This window comes from Nyctereutes procyonoides, unplaced genomic scaffold, assembly GCF_905146905.1.
Source record: "Nyctereutes procyonoides isolate TBG_1078 unplaced genomic scaffold, NYPRO_anot_genome, whole genome shotgun sequence".
Classification (NCBI taxonomy): domain Eukaryota; kingdom Metazoa; phylum Chordata; class Mammalia; order Carnivora; family Canidae; genus Nyctereutes; species Nyctereutes procyonoides.
The window spans coordinates 11,889,094-11,904,149 of record NW_026575034.1 but is presented as its reverse complement, the minus strand read 5'-3'; the positions used below and the strand labels follow the sequence as shown (position 1 = coordinate 11,904,149).

The 15,056-nt window shown below is 35.2% G+C and overlaps 1 protein-coding gene across 1 annotated transcript in view; it reads right to left on the bottom strand.

The window, feature by feature from the left end:
* SOX6 (SRY-box transcription factor 6) overlaps positions 1 to 15,056 on the bottom strand; it is a 411,290-nt gene that overhangs the window by 108,791 nt on the left and 287,443 nt on the right. The window contains exons 8-9 of the mRNA XM_055317952.1: positions 8,778 to 8,857; positions 7,179 to 7,301 (exon numbers count right to left, since the gene is read on the bottom strand). Coding sequence (XP_055173927.1) covers positions 7,179 to 7,301; positions 8,778 to 8,857 — 203 coding nt within the window. The remainder of the gene's footprint in view (positions 1 to 7,178; positions 7,302 to 8,777; positions 8,858 to 15,056) is intronic.

Sequence of the window (15,056 nt, the reverse complement as noted above, 5' to 3'; positions counted from 1 at the left end):
AACGAGAACAAAGCTGAAGGTATCACACTTCCTAATTTCAAAATATATTACAAAGTTACAGTAATTAGATAGTATGATACTGACATAAAACAGATATATAAAGCAATGTAACAGAATGGAGAAACTAGAAATAAACATTTGCAGTCAAAACATGATTGAGAAATGTAATGAGAATACCTAATGGGGAAAGGATAGTCTTTTCAATAAACGGCACTGGGAAAATTGAGTATCCACATGCAAAATAATTAAATTGGACCTTTATCTTAAGCCATATTTAAGAATTAACTTAAAGTAGAGTAAAGACTCAAATGTAAGACTTGAAACTTTTGGGTTTATATACAAAAGAACTGAAATCCAGATCTCACAAAGAGATATCATCACCCCCACGTTCATTGAAGCATTATTCACAATAGCCAAGATATGGAAGCAACCTAAATGCCCACTGATGAATGAATGGATCAAGAAAATGAATGGGTTAAAGTGGAATATTATTCAGAAAATCCTGCCATTTGCAACAACATGGATGAACTTGTGGGACATTATACTAAGTTAAATATACCAGACATGGAATGACAAACACTGTGTAAGATGACTTACATGAGGAATCTAAAACAGTCAACTCATAAAGGCAGAGAATAGAATGGGTTACCAGGAATTGGGGGAAGGGAAATGGGAGGTATTCGTCAAAGGGCACAAAGTTTCAGTTAGAGATCTATTGTATATAGCATAGAACATTTGATTCATAATTCTGTACTGTATACTTAAAAACTTACTAAGATGGTAGATCTTATGTAAATGTTCTTATCACACAAAATAATAATAATAATGATGATAATGATGATGATGATGATGATGATGGATGATGAATATGTTTACAGCATAGTTTGTGCTATGGTTTCATGGATGTATAACTATCTCCAAACTCATCTAATTGCGTATCATATATATGTGCAGCTTTTTGTATGTCAATCATACTTCAATATGGTGATTTTTTAAAAACACTTTTGTCTGCTCAGTCTATTCTGTTACCTGACATGTTGAAATATTTCATATCTTTTTCTGATTTAAATTTCCTAAATATTGCATATCCTGACTTATTCTATGATTGGAAAATGAAGTGAAACACTTTTTTTAAAACACTAGAATGTCTTGCTTTCAAACCTTCTAATGTATCTTTAATCACATCATCTCTGATTTCCAAGGTAGTCCCCTTACTACATATATACATACAGATATATAATATGTGAAACCAACCAAACAATACCTTGAAACTCCAGTTTGGTAAAAACAGGAATAAAAATACCTGTCACTATTTTAGAAACCACTGCATCTTACAGGCAGTATGTTTAAATACAAGTATTCACACACTGGGAGCTCCCTGTTGAGTAGATTATTAGTGAGGCTGGAGTAAATGAATGTTGGTAGAAATTTTCATTAGGAAAGACAAAGGAGTGCATCAATTTTGTAATTCCAAGGTCCTGGGCTCCTAGTAAACCATTTCTGGGAGTACACCTGAACATCCTATCAATCATATAACTGAAATACGGTGATTAACAGAGCTTATATGTGACAAGAGTCATCCTCTCTCAACTTCCAGGTATTACCTTAAGACCTACTAAAGATCACATTTCTGATAGAAAATCCAGTTTACCCAATGTTTTCATCTGTGGGTATCTTATTATGTTTCACTGAATACAAGTCTGATTTCCAAACACTAGGAAATGTCTTCATATTTTGCATCCTTCTTTGACCTGCCTCTATTTCTTTAATCTCCACCAGGATTCACTTGGTACCAGCTGTTTTTCTTAAGAAGCATACCTAGAAATAAAAAGTTCTTTATATGAAGTAATGCCCCCTTAAATACAGGGCACCTGACCAAATATATCCAAGAAAAATGTTTCAAAGCAATTTGGGTCACAGATAGCCAGCAAAGATGAAATTCATTAATTCATTCATTTTACCAAGTACTGTGCCAGGCAATATTAGGGATTCAACAGTAAACAAAGGAGATAAAATCCCTGAATACAGTGACTTACATTCTGGTAGATTAGAGCTCTCCTTCAGAAGCACTTCAGGCAGCAAAGGTAGAGTAGAATTCACTGCTTATTGGGATGTTGGAAAGTTTTTTCCTAATTTGATGAATTATATATATATATATATATATATATATATATATATATATGAAATCTAATACATACTTCCTTATCCCACTTACTATTCACAACAACTCTGAAAATGATCATTACCCCTCTTTTACAATAAAAAGAGTAATAGGACAACATGGCAAGTAACAGCAGAAACTCTAATCCAAGATTCTGATTCCAAAGTAGAATTCTTTCCATTAGCACACAAGTCACCTAATCCCAGTTGTAACAGTGTTCCCAAGACCACCACACTCTTAAAGGGGTGAGGGAAAGCTGATTAAGAGAAAAGAAAGCACTTCCCCTCAAAGCACAGCCCCATGGTCGGCATCCTTGAAATAAGCTTTGAATCAGTGCATTCCTTTTTCTCCATTGGGTAGCTAGTAGTAGGTCACTCTAATCAACTCTTTATTCAACTCTCTATTAGAAATGATGACTTCTCAAGCCTACCTAGCAAAGCCACCTCACCCTCTCATTCCTCTACAGCACTGAGGTGTGTTTATGACTGCAAACAAGAAAACAGGGTATGAGCCAGAGAAGAGCATCTAAACACAGTATCATAAAAATTCAGGCTGGAACTGTAATAGAATTAGAGCATTCTCAACGTTGATGGGTACTTCTTCACTTTCCATTTGTAACATAAAAATTGACAATATCATTTAAATAAAATATGTGTTTGCATTTACTTCTGCAAAAACTTCAATTGTTCTCCTCCATCCTTGCAAACTGGCAACACTTTAATAGTTTCATTTAAGAGTAACTTATGATTGATAGGTTTTCCTAGCATTTTAAGGCTCTAATTATACCCCTTTCCTCAAATCTTCCCTGAAGTACACATAGCAGCCATTGAATAAAAGTGAAAATCTACTTATATTGATATTTTTAAAATTTTCATATTTAATTCCTTTCATTTTAGGCTACTACCCATACTATCGTTATAAGAACTTGTCTGTTAAAATATGTTTCAACTAAAGCTCGGTAGGCTTTGAATGCTCGATAAAAATCATTCTCTGAGGCTAATGAAGACAGAAACTCTGCCTGTAACAATATTAAGTTTGTTTTCTCTGGTGATTCAGAGAAGTGAGCAATCTGTCAGTAATACATTGAGTGAAATTACTTGTCTTGTAGGAATAACTGCTGACAGTCACTTTATCTCAGGGCTGACCCAAACATCTCCCTGCTGACAAACAAATTACTATGTCTAACTTTGAAAAGGTAACTAGCTTGTTTTTAATTTTGATTGGTCTTTCAGAAATCTCCTGTACATACACTCAGTCCCATCCTTCATTGTATTAAACAAACAAACAAAAAGCCACAAAAAGTGGGGTTTTTTTGCGGGGGGGGGGCAGGTTTGAATTAATGAGAAAGAAAAAAAAGTAAGGAAAGAGAAACTCTATCATTTGGCACTAAGAAAAAAGAACTGCTATTGCTTCCTTCCAAGACTGTTATGCAGATAAAACTGGTAAGTGTGTCTACCCAACATTAAGACTGGCAGTGCTGCCAGTAACTGACTGGGTGAGTGAACACATTACTGAGACAGTATTGTAGGAATTAATTTTCTTCAATAAAGTGATTTTTAAGGCTCATATATTTCACAATCTAAACATATGTCACTGTTTCATAAACAAAATAAATGGATTAAAATAATACATTACCAATATGCTGACATGTGGAGATATTTTAATTAGAAATTCTTAAGCTGTGTGATATTTAACTGCTGTATTTGCTAAAGAGAAGCATGCATCATTTAATAAGAAAGCATGAGACAGGTGTATCACTTTGCATGATATGGTACCAGATTGTATTTAATATAAGCCACTTCTATGAAGCAACATTTCTCCCAGCTAAAAACAAAACAAAACCAAACAAAAAACAGAACAAATTACTTTTAAGGATCTATCCTATTGAAAGTAGCCACATAAAATGAATTGATACGTTGAAACTACTTTTTCATTTAAAAAAGAAAGAAGTTACTCAGAGCTTAGTTTCTGAGACAATATTTTTTCAGAAACAATTTAACATCTTAGCTATTTAAAGGCCATATTTACATGACTGCCTCATTATACGGGGTCCCCCTTCCTTAACATTCTTTTTGATGTACTTGAAGGACCAATGCTAACAGAGCTGAGGAAAGCAAATGGCAACTGGTCCTGAAATTTATAAGGGTAGAGAATTGGAATAAGTAGCAATATAATATATTGTTTACTGTAGCAGGTGCCCTCTGTTCTCTAAAGGTCAAAAGCACTGTAACCTTAGAGTTACAGTTTCTGATTGTTCCCAGGGTTAAATACATTATCAAAATTAATGGTTCAAGCCCCTCAACCTTCAGATATATGAGTATTCATGCCTCCATCTGCTGAACTGTTCAACTAAAAATAGCATTCTTTGGCCTTCTCTCTCCTAATATTGTGCCCCTGAGACAGAGAAAACCATGCCTTAGATCAGCACAGAGTACAAAAAAAAAAAAAAAGTCTTTCCTGTATCTTCCTTATTTTAAAGAAAGAGAGAACTGGAATATGCTAATATAAGAAGAGTCTCTGCACTTTAAATACCTTTTTTTTCTACTTGATAACAAGATTTCAGGCTTTCAGTGTAGAACTATAAATGCTGTTAAGATTAATCCAGTCTCATTGATATTAGGAGTGACAATCTTTGAAGAACATATGAACTATAACATCAGGTAAAGAGGACTAGCTCTGAGCAATGCAGCCAGATATATATGAAGGTGGTGCTTTGGGTGATGGTGGCATGTATGTGTTATGGGCTTTTCTTCCTAAGAATCTCTGTTTAGAAATAAAACCAGTTAACATAATTGTAATGCTTCCTCAGTACCAATAGTCTGTCTATTGCACATGATTGTTAACAGAGCTGTGACATTTTAGCTTGTCAAAGGAGGGAAGCATTAGAAAAGAAAGCAGACTTTAAAATCAATAAAGCAAGATATTAAATTTTCTCCCTACTTTTGCCTATGATTTAAAATGTTAGTGTCTGTAGTAGCTCAGACATGTATGTCTACTGTGTTTTTCATGGATCTGTCCCCATAAACATGGAATACTCATACCAGGAAAGTTTGGGACACCTGCCTTTCAAACAAGGTCAATTTTTTTCCAACCAGTCTACCATATAGGCAAACAGCAAAGGTTTCCTGACATTCAGGGAAAAAAATGCAAAAAATGAAAGCAGGAAAAGAGAACAAGAATAAACAGAAACCCAGGAAACTTTCAAATGGGCCCAAAATTAAGCTGCAAAGCCTGAGGAGTCCTGCACTAACTGGTTCTCTATTAATCCTAATGAAAGTGACAGACGTGTGGCATATGTTGTGCTTCTAGATCAACGTTGCTACAGGACTACACAGACCTGGCACTCGCGTATGTGACATCATAGTTTCCAGAAACCCAACAGAAGCCAGATTTGGCAGCATCAGGGGTCCGGGGATGGTGAGAAGTCAACCTAAGTGAAAAATTAGTAAAAGAAGTGATGGGGTAGAAAACTGCTGATGGAGAAGGGTTGATGGGATAGATCTCAACACCTCAAGAGAAAATAAAAGTCATAGAGAGGAAGTCTTGAATTTGGGCCAAGACCACCTGCTTTCACATTCGTCCAAGCACTTAAACATTTAACGAACGATCTGTCCTGGGCACGTAAGCTTGCTAACTGTCATCACACAGAAAGTCTTGGCCCTCATATGCAGTTATCTCTAGATTTTAGCAATCCTAGGCATGGTAAATCTTCAGAATGTCCAGAAATATGGTACCTTCTCTTTAGTCAAAAGAAAGCTTTGCAAAAGAAATGCCTTCTTGCTGTCTAGAAGATAGCAGATACTCTGCAGTATATGCCTGGTCATGTCTGGGTGGGAACCCCCCATATAAGTTATATCAAAGTGACAGGGAAAGAGGAAGGCAGGCAACAAGCTCTGGAACTCTTCCTTAGGCTACTTCCAAGATGGTTTATGATCTTGTCCTTTTCTTTCTTCTTAGGAGTGAGCTTTCTCTATTGTTTTTCAAAAATACAGATTCAAAAGCAGCAGGGAAGATAATAGCAAAGGGATAGTTAGTTGATTATATAGTGTTTGATGCCAGAGCCAATAGGATCTGAATATATAACTTTGTTTGATATAATTATTTTCTTTTTGGGGGACTGAGTTTCCCATCCTAGGTTAGAATACAAAATGTAGTATTAGGTCTAACCCAGAAAGCTAATGTGCGTTTCAGTCTGAGGTAGCCTGCCTCCATGTTTTTTGGTGATTCAACAGATAGCTGACAGCCCATCAGTAGCTGATAATACTGGAGAGGGATTCCAGTGATATGAAAGAGAAATCAAGCATGAAATTAGAGACATGAGGACTAGACCCCTATAGAAGAAAAGGGGTGGGTTTTCAAAAGAACCATAAAAGCCATCTCCTCCCATGTGGTAAGAATATCCCACAAAAACAACAAAAAGCTTGACTGGAAGTTAAACATGAAAGGGATACTATAGAAGTTCATGGAGCAAAAAAGCAACCAGTCAGGTCCAGGCACTTAGCCCTACCTCAGCCAGAGAAAACAAAATTCAGAACCCTGAGTTAGTAAAAAATCCTGGGTGCTAGCTCTGATTCCAGGAATATTGCACAGCCTTGGTCTCTCTGAACCTCCACTGTTTAGTGTATATCGGCAGAATTATATTTTATCAACTTTGCAGGGTTGTTATATAGTCAAATGAGATTGTTTTAAGTGTTCAAGTGTTTATAAACATTATATAGTACTACATAAAAGAAGCAAAAGAGTAAGGGAACAGGGGATGGTTTCGAGCATACATGTACAGAATTTGCCTAAATGTATAGCAATAAACAACCTAAGTTATTAGGGGCATTGGTTTGGGGCTTGCCATCTGTAAAAGAAAAGGAGCAAAAATGAGCCTCCTTAGGAATGAGAAAAAGGGAAAGGTCACATTTTAGTGTTTAGGTCGAGTGTTTGCCACTTGAAAAAAAAAAAAAAGCCTAGAATATGACTGAACAATCCAGTCCCCCACCCAATGAAGCACCAATGGAAGCATTCATACCTCAATCTGTTTGTGGTTGTAAGAGTGGCCACCACCATGTTCAAAGGTGTCCAAACTCCTGCCAAAACGGTCACTTAGGCCCTTTAGCCTTGGGTTAATTTGTGGGTGGGAGACATGACCCTTCTGTTTAGTAGCATATTCAGAAAAAAAAAAAAAAGACAAAACATACTGTCAGAACTCATGAAACAGAACACATAATTCTAAATCCAGGGTACTGATCACACCAAAGAATAGAAAGTAGAAGGTTTAGGAAGCAGACACTGTCCTTCACAGAAACTTGGCTATGGGATCAAGCAATGGTACTGGTTCCATACTTTTCCTTCTGACTCGAGAAGATATTCTAGCCTAGCTATGGGAAAAGGAGAAACAGATTAGCTTTAATATGAGGGAGGTTTCCTTTTAGATTTTTCCAACTGCAGTAAGTTTCAGTGTTAGCAGTGGGAAACGTGAAGTTTTGGAAGAAAGGTAGGCCTGCTGCTCTTGTTAGGCAAAATGTCTAGCTCTGCTAGGTCGTCCATAATGGGTAATGTCGTCCAGGCTTTCCGGAAGAAGCTTATGACAAAAACTCAGAGTATTGGAAAAATTATTTATTTGCAGACCCAATTGAAAATGCTCACAATGATGTTTTTTCATAGGAAAATATTTGCACATTTCTTATACTCAAGCCATATATGGAATAGCAAAGACAAAAAAACAATGCCTAGCCAGATGCTATTCCTTTGTAAGAAAACTCAAAAATAATCACAGTAAGTTATAAGAATAAAAGACTATCTTTAAACTTTCCACTGTATTGAAATTCAAGTTCTTCATTAAGGTTTAACCATTATTTTAATGATAATATCTTTTTGTGTTTTTTTGTTTTTGTTAAAATATATATTCATATTCAAAGTCATTTTCCCATTAAAATAGCAGTGCTAGATGGGTATAAAGATCGCCTGTTCCTATTGTAAACCCCTCACTTTACTGTGAAGAAGATAAGGTACAAATGATTGTTCATCCATTTGAAAGTGCTTCCAAAACTTTCTCCCCCAGTCTTGCATTATAACTAAAGAACCCTAATCCAGAATGCGGTTGGATGCCATGCCCAGACTTTTGACATGGCATGAAGCTAAAGATGAGAATGAGAGTACACATATTCCAGAGCAATATGTTTACATTTTACTGAACAGTGAAGGTAATTTGGTGATAACAACACCTAATCTATAAACTGCAAGAAGGAAAATGTCCAACATTGTTTTCTGTTTTGATGTTCATGTGTAAAAGATCATCTGGAAACAAATGGAGACGTGGATGGAAAACTGATATGGAAAAAGCTAACATATCCAATAGCAGCAGCCAGCAATAAAAAATTGTAAAACCATTAACTCACCTGATAGAAAATATAGAGTACTAAGTCATAATATCATTTTTCCTTTAAAAATACTAAAATTGGCAGTTTTCTCTTCTATTTTCAGCATGGTAAGTAAACAAGGTGTTAATCCTTTCAGGCTACACTTAAAAATTATTTAACATTCAGGCCATTATTTAGCATACAGCTGGTTAGCAGTTTTCCACTAAAGAACTGGCTTGTATCCCACATTTTTTTCTTCTGGCACTTACCTGGAGCTGTAAAGGGCTGAGTCCAGAAGTAGCAGCAGCTGCCATTGTTGATGAAATGAACTGTACAGGGTAGTTATCACCTGTCGGAAAGAACAATGCATACAGGTTTAGACAATGCACAGGGAATAGCAGCAGACAAGTACAAACATGGTCCTTGGATTGCCTGAGCTTTACAACATTGCTCTAAGCCCAAACATCTGCAGAAACAAAAGGCTTAGTTGGGCATAGACTTGCAGTGCTGCCTTGGAACTTTTTGTTAACAGATAGCTGGTAGGCAAACTGGCAAAACATGAATGTGATGTTAAAAAAATTAAATGTGCAATTCAAGCATGTTCACTCCATTACAAATCTTGTAATACATCATTTTTTTAAGAGTAAAAAAAATATCTTAAAGCCAGGCTGACACTCAGTTCACTGAGAAAGTATTAAGGTTTTTATGTTGGAACAACAAAAGTTTTGGCTTGGTAGGCAAAGCAGAGTATTAGAGTCCAAAAAAGATTATGGGCTATTGACTGTCCATAACCCTAAACTTTATTTTATTAAAAAAAAAGAACAGAAAAAAATTTTAAAAATGCAACCTCTTCAATTAGATAGGAGTGAGAAGGAAACTAATCTTATCTGCCAGCATTCTATAAAATGCCTGGTATCTCCACAAGAGTAGAAACCATATTTTTTGGGATTAACTTCTGGTGGACCTAGTGCAGGTTCATGTACAGTAGGCGCTTATCACAGATTCTTTGATAATGATTTGATTAAATAACCACACATTTTACATAGGATATCCACATTAAAAGTCTAGTAGAGATTGAGCAAGGTTCAGCAGAGATCAATGCTACATCTCAATGTCTGACTTCATAGCACTCCTAAATCAGGGAAGGAAGTCCTTTCTGTGACCTAAGAGCACAGACTACGTGCAGCGATGTGAAGAACCAAGAAAAAGTAATGAGGAATGTATTGTGATTGTGGTGACTGAATTCAAAATTAATACTCGTGGATAAATTACACAATATCAGTGATTTAATGGAGTATCACTTGGGCTGCAGCTACTTATTTAAAGTCAGTGTTATGTACTATCTCTAGGCTATATTTTAATAGGCTGATCCTCCACACATTTTTGACATTTATAATAATCATGCTGTTTTGCATGAACTTTTCCACACTGAAAGCTGGATGTAATAATGAAGAGAGAGTGTAGGAAGAATCACAGCAATAAAGGTAGTCAATTGGAAAGCAATACAATCTCTTTTTTTCTGCACGGACACTAATACCTGGAGCCTTCCTGGCAACCCCTCATCCCCCCCCCCCCATTTCTTGGAGCTCATCCTGCTTGCCACATGAAGTGCTACTCAGCTGGCCCAATGTAAATGTTAAGTTGCTTTCACTTTTAACAAATTGTTAGCTTCTAATCTACACAATCTCTTTGCATCACATCCATAATACCTCATCAGACCATTGAGCACAGTGTGTGCTTGTACACAGTCCAGTAACAATTGGCTTCTGATTGCATATGGAGCACTGCTACAATGCATTCACTCACACTATATTGTGCTGGTCTCCTATGGAGTAATGTTCAAAATATCTGATCTTGTTTTTCCCCTTCCGTGAGGTTGATTTTAGTTTGCAGTGCTACATGAGCTTTTTTAAAAAGGATAACTAGGCCAAATTATTTTTTATAGTAAATGACTGTTGCTTTATGCTTAAACAATTTTGCTGATCTTCTTGATATTTAAACTAAATTATGTGAAGAAAGAATATCCTAATCTAAGTCAAATAGTATTTCTTCGGTTGATATCTTATCAGGTTAAAAAAAATCACAAAACGATACTGAATTAATGATGCTTCAAAAATAGGGAGAAAAAAAATCACCATTCCAACCATCAACATGGGCTGTCTCCCAGAACATTTTAGAGCTGTTCTTTCTTTAAATATCATGCATTATTCATACTAACTCTAAACCACAACCCCCCTCCCTGTAAGTTTAATACCAGTTGCTTTATTTGTACTAAAACATTTTTCATGTCAAACATATTTAAAAAAATCAAACTCTAAAAGAATTCCCTGGGGCACTCCTTTTTTCATAGCTGTCATGCTTCTATGCTATGAAATAGCTGATTTTTTTTTATAGTTTTTGGCTTGCCAGTTAATTTATTACTATCTCTACCACACCCTGTAGTACTCTCCAGCTCACCTGCTGGCTACAGACAGCTTTCTTTCCATTGCTGACAAGCATATTTTTAAAATGTTCTTAACCTTCTCTGCCAGTTTGAATCTGTGTATCTGAATACAATCTATCGAAAGCTATTTCTCCAGAACATATTACTGAATCAATACTAAAAGTAAAAATGAATACATTAGAAAACAGAGTCTATTACAGAGAATGATTAGAGACAGCAAAAAAAAGGGGGGGGGAGGCAAGAGAGGGAGAAGATGAGAGCAAAGAAGAGAAGGGGGTTAAAAACAGCAGAGAAAAATGTTAAGCAGGAGAGGGAATCAAGGGTTTTGCAAAGTTTAATTTTTTAATAACAAAGTTATGTGCTTCACCCCTACCCCTTTAATTTTCTCTTTGTAAGAATCGGTCAAGTAAAAGTTCTCAGTGGCTGACTTGGCAAGAAATCAGTCAACATGTTGTAGCAATTTTTTTCAAATTTGTCTCTGGATTTGAAATGCTTGCGTGAGGATCCATTCTTTCTAAATTTATACAAAGAAAGATGAAGCCTGTTAGAACAGGTTGGCTTTAGACACCACTGTAATCTGGCCCTTGCTACTTCTAGTGTAAAAAGACAATCTCCAAAAGCCAATTTGGGAAATAATGCCCATTCTGTAAATTCATCTTTCCAGCCTTCTAGATTTTCAAACTGACTATTTTTATCTGGAGATTACAAAAGAAATATGAAACAGGATTTAAAACCTATGGAAAATTTGCCTGATACTAGTTTCATTTGTCACAATAGACAGCATTCCTTTGGAACCAAACCAGCTCCACGGCAAGAGTCTCTGAATGAGAGAAAGTACATTTTTAAAAAAAATTTTCAAAGAAAGTGCAATGTGGCCCAAACTTATTAAAATTTAAACACAGGAGAAGGGGGAACTTGTAATAAGAATCCAGGACCCATTAGATACAGGCTACCACCTGCCAAAATACTTCTAGTTTCTGTAATTCAAATATAAATTTTACTTTTATTAAAAAGTCAAAAACCTCATGGGTAAAATTCTGTTCATTTACTTTGATTCTTCAGAAAGACAAGGGACTGGACTGTAGTCTCCTGGGATATTACCTTCAGAATTAACCTACTGAGGAAATAATTTAGAGAGGCTGGAAGGAGTAGACAAATAAAAATACATTAACCTAGAAGACAGGATTCAGTGACTCTTCAGTAACTGGTTCAAAATCTCACACTTCATTTCCTGCCCTCTAAAATGAAATCAAAATATACTACATATCCCTATCTCACAGTTTGTTGTGTGGTGGCATCATAGGATCATGGTAAATTATCTGAGTTGCCAAACAACTTATAGGTAGACCTCACTTCTATAAGCTATCCTCATTCTTGCTACAATACAGAAATATTTCAATAACAACCATCAGTATAGACTTGGACGTACCACTTTGCATCTTGCCTGGATATCTGCATTGAGAATAGTAAAATGTTACAACCCTTCTATATTCTGAAACAATGTCATAATCAATCTGAATTTATCTTTGTGAGGCATCACACTGCAGAAAAAGTTAGCAGGTAAATGAATGACACATTTAGAATCCTAAAAATAAAATGCAATGTTCAATTTGTTCAGAGGACAATTGGACAAAAAAAATTGGAAGGATTAAAGTGTATATTGCTGAGGTCATCATGCTGTTATTTCTCTTGCTAAATTTCTCCTCTATTCATCAAAGAGCAGATCAATGATGAGAAAAGTCTTGATCCCAGGGCATTTTCTAAGAACATGTGCATTATTCTTCATACCTTTATAGAAGATAAGTATCAAGGATCAATCTTAATTTCTTCACTTATTTCATAGATACATCCAGACCGTTGGCCAATCATATGAAAATCCATGGTATTTGTCACAATAGCAATTAAATAAGTGAATGTGGATAAACTGAAATAAATCCATCCATTATGGGGCACCTGAGTGGCATAGTCAGTTAAATGTCTGACTCTTGGTTTCGGCTCAGGTCACGATCTCCAGGTCATGAGTTCAAGCCATGTTGGGCTCTGTGCTCTGCATGGGGTCTGCTAGGAATTTTCTCTCCCTCTCCCTCTGCCCCTCTGGCTCATGCTTTCTCTCTCTCTCTCTCTAATGAATAAATAAATTACAAAAAAATAAATCCATCCATTACAAGAAATTTAAAAAATCAACTCAAAGTTCATACCTTAGTATAGCTCATAAATGATATAGCTTCCATATGTGATGGAGGGCATAGTCAAAGTAACCTTGATCTCCAGAAAACTAGGTTAGTTTATATGGATGTGCATATTTTCTTCTTGGACCTCAATACTCTTATTTAAAAATGAAATTACTGATCTAAAGAATCTCAGAAAAACTGTCTTAACTTCCAGTAGATAAATTTAATTATTCAAGTATTCCAGTAATAGTGGTTATAAACCTCAGCTTTACATATTCTAAAAGAGGTGGAAATAGCTAGCATTACAAGATGCCATTTCGATGAATCCATACATATAAATAACATATTTTCCACAGCAAATAAAGAGCTAGACTTTTGTTAATATCCTACATACTTAAAGCATGTCTGCAAGAGTATAAAATATCAAATCAGAGAATTTCAGTCTGAATTCTGTCTCCATTTCTAATTTCTAGATGGGAAAGCTTGGAAACTTAATCAACTTATTTGACCATTTGTACCTTTTTTCCTTTTAACAAAATAGATATAATGCCACCTTAGAGTTGCCAAGAAAATTAAATGTGAATATATATTTTTATATATGAGATATATATGTATATGAGAATATATATTTTATATATATATATGTATATACATGTATATTTATATATACATATACACACCTATGCATACCTCCAATATACATATTGGATGACAAAGGTGGTTCAGCACACACACAAAATCAATGTCATACATCACATTAATAGAGCAAAGGGGAAGAAATCCACATAATTATCTCAATTGATGCAGAAAAGGCATTTCACAAAATCTAATACCCTTTCAGGATAAAAACTCTCAGAAATTTAGGAATAGAGGGAAAGTTCCTCAGCACAATAAAGGATATTTATGAAAAATCCACAGTTAACATCGTATTCAATGGTAAAAGACCAGAAAGCTTTCCTTCTAAGGTCAGGAATGAGATAATGATGCCTGCTTTCACTGCAGCTATACAACATTATACTGGAAGTTCAAGCCAGCACTGTTCAAAAAGAAAGAGAGAGAGAGATGGAGAGAGAGAAAGAGAAGAAGAAAGAGAAAGAGAGGGAGAAAGAAAGGTAGAGGGAGAGAGGGCAAAAGGTATCAAAATTGGTAAGCAAGAGGTAAAACTATCTCTACTTGCATATGAGATGATCATATGTGTAGAAAATTCCAAAGAATCTACAAGAAAGCTACCAGAACTAAAAAAATTTAGCAAAAGTTGTAACCTTGTAAAATTAACACCCACAAGTCATTTGTTTTTCTATATACCAGCAATGAACAATCCAAAGAAAATTAAGAAAGCATTTCTATTTATAATAGCATCTAAAGTAATTAAATACTTAGGAAGAAATCTAACCAGAGGTGAAAGGCTTGCACAATGAAAACTATACAATATTGCTAAAAAAAATTTTAAAGCCTAAATACATGGAAATGTCCATGAACAGGAAGACTTAACATTGTTAAGATGTCAGTACTATCCACATGCAAAAGAATGAAGTTGAACTTTAAATAACATATAAAAATGAACTCAAGTGAATCAAAGGCCTAAACATATGTACTAACACTATAAAACTCTTAGAAGAAAACACAGGAGTAAATCTTTGTATTTGGCAACAATTGCATGGACGTGATAACAGAAATATAGGCCATGAGAAAAAAAAATAGATAAATGGGAGTGTATCAAAATTAAAAACTTTTGTGCATCAAATGATACTATCAAGTAAACGAAAAGGCAAACAGAAGGAAATATCTGCAAAACATATATCTGATAAGGGATTAATATCTAGAATATATAAAGAACTCCTGAAACTTAATAACAAAAAACAAACAGCCTAATTAAAAACTAGGCAAAGTACTAGACAAAGTACTTTCTCCAAGAAAAATAAATAAATTTCCAT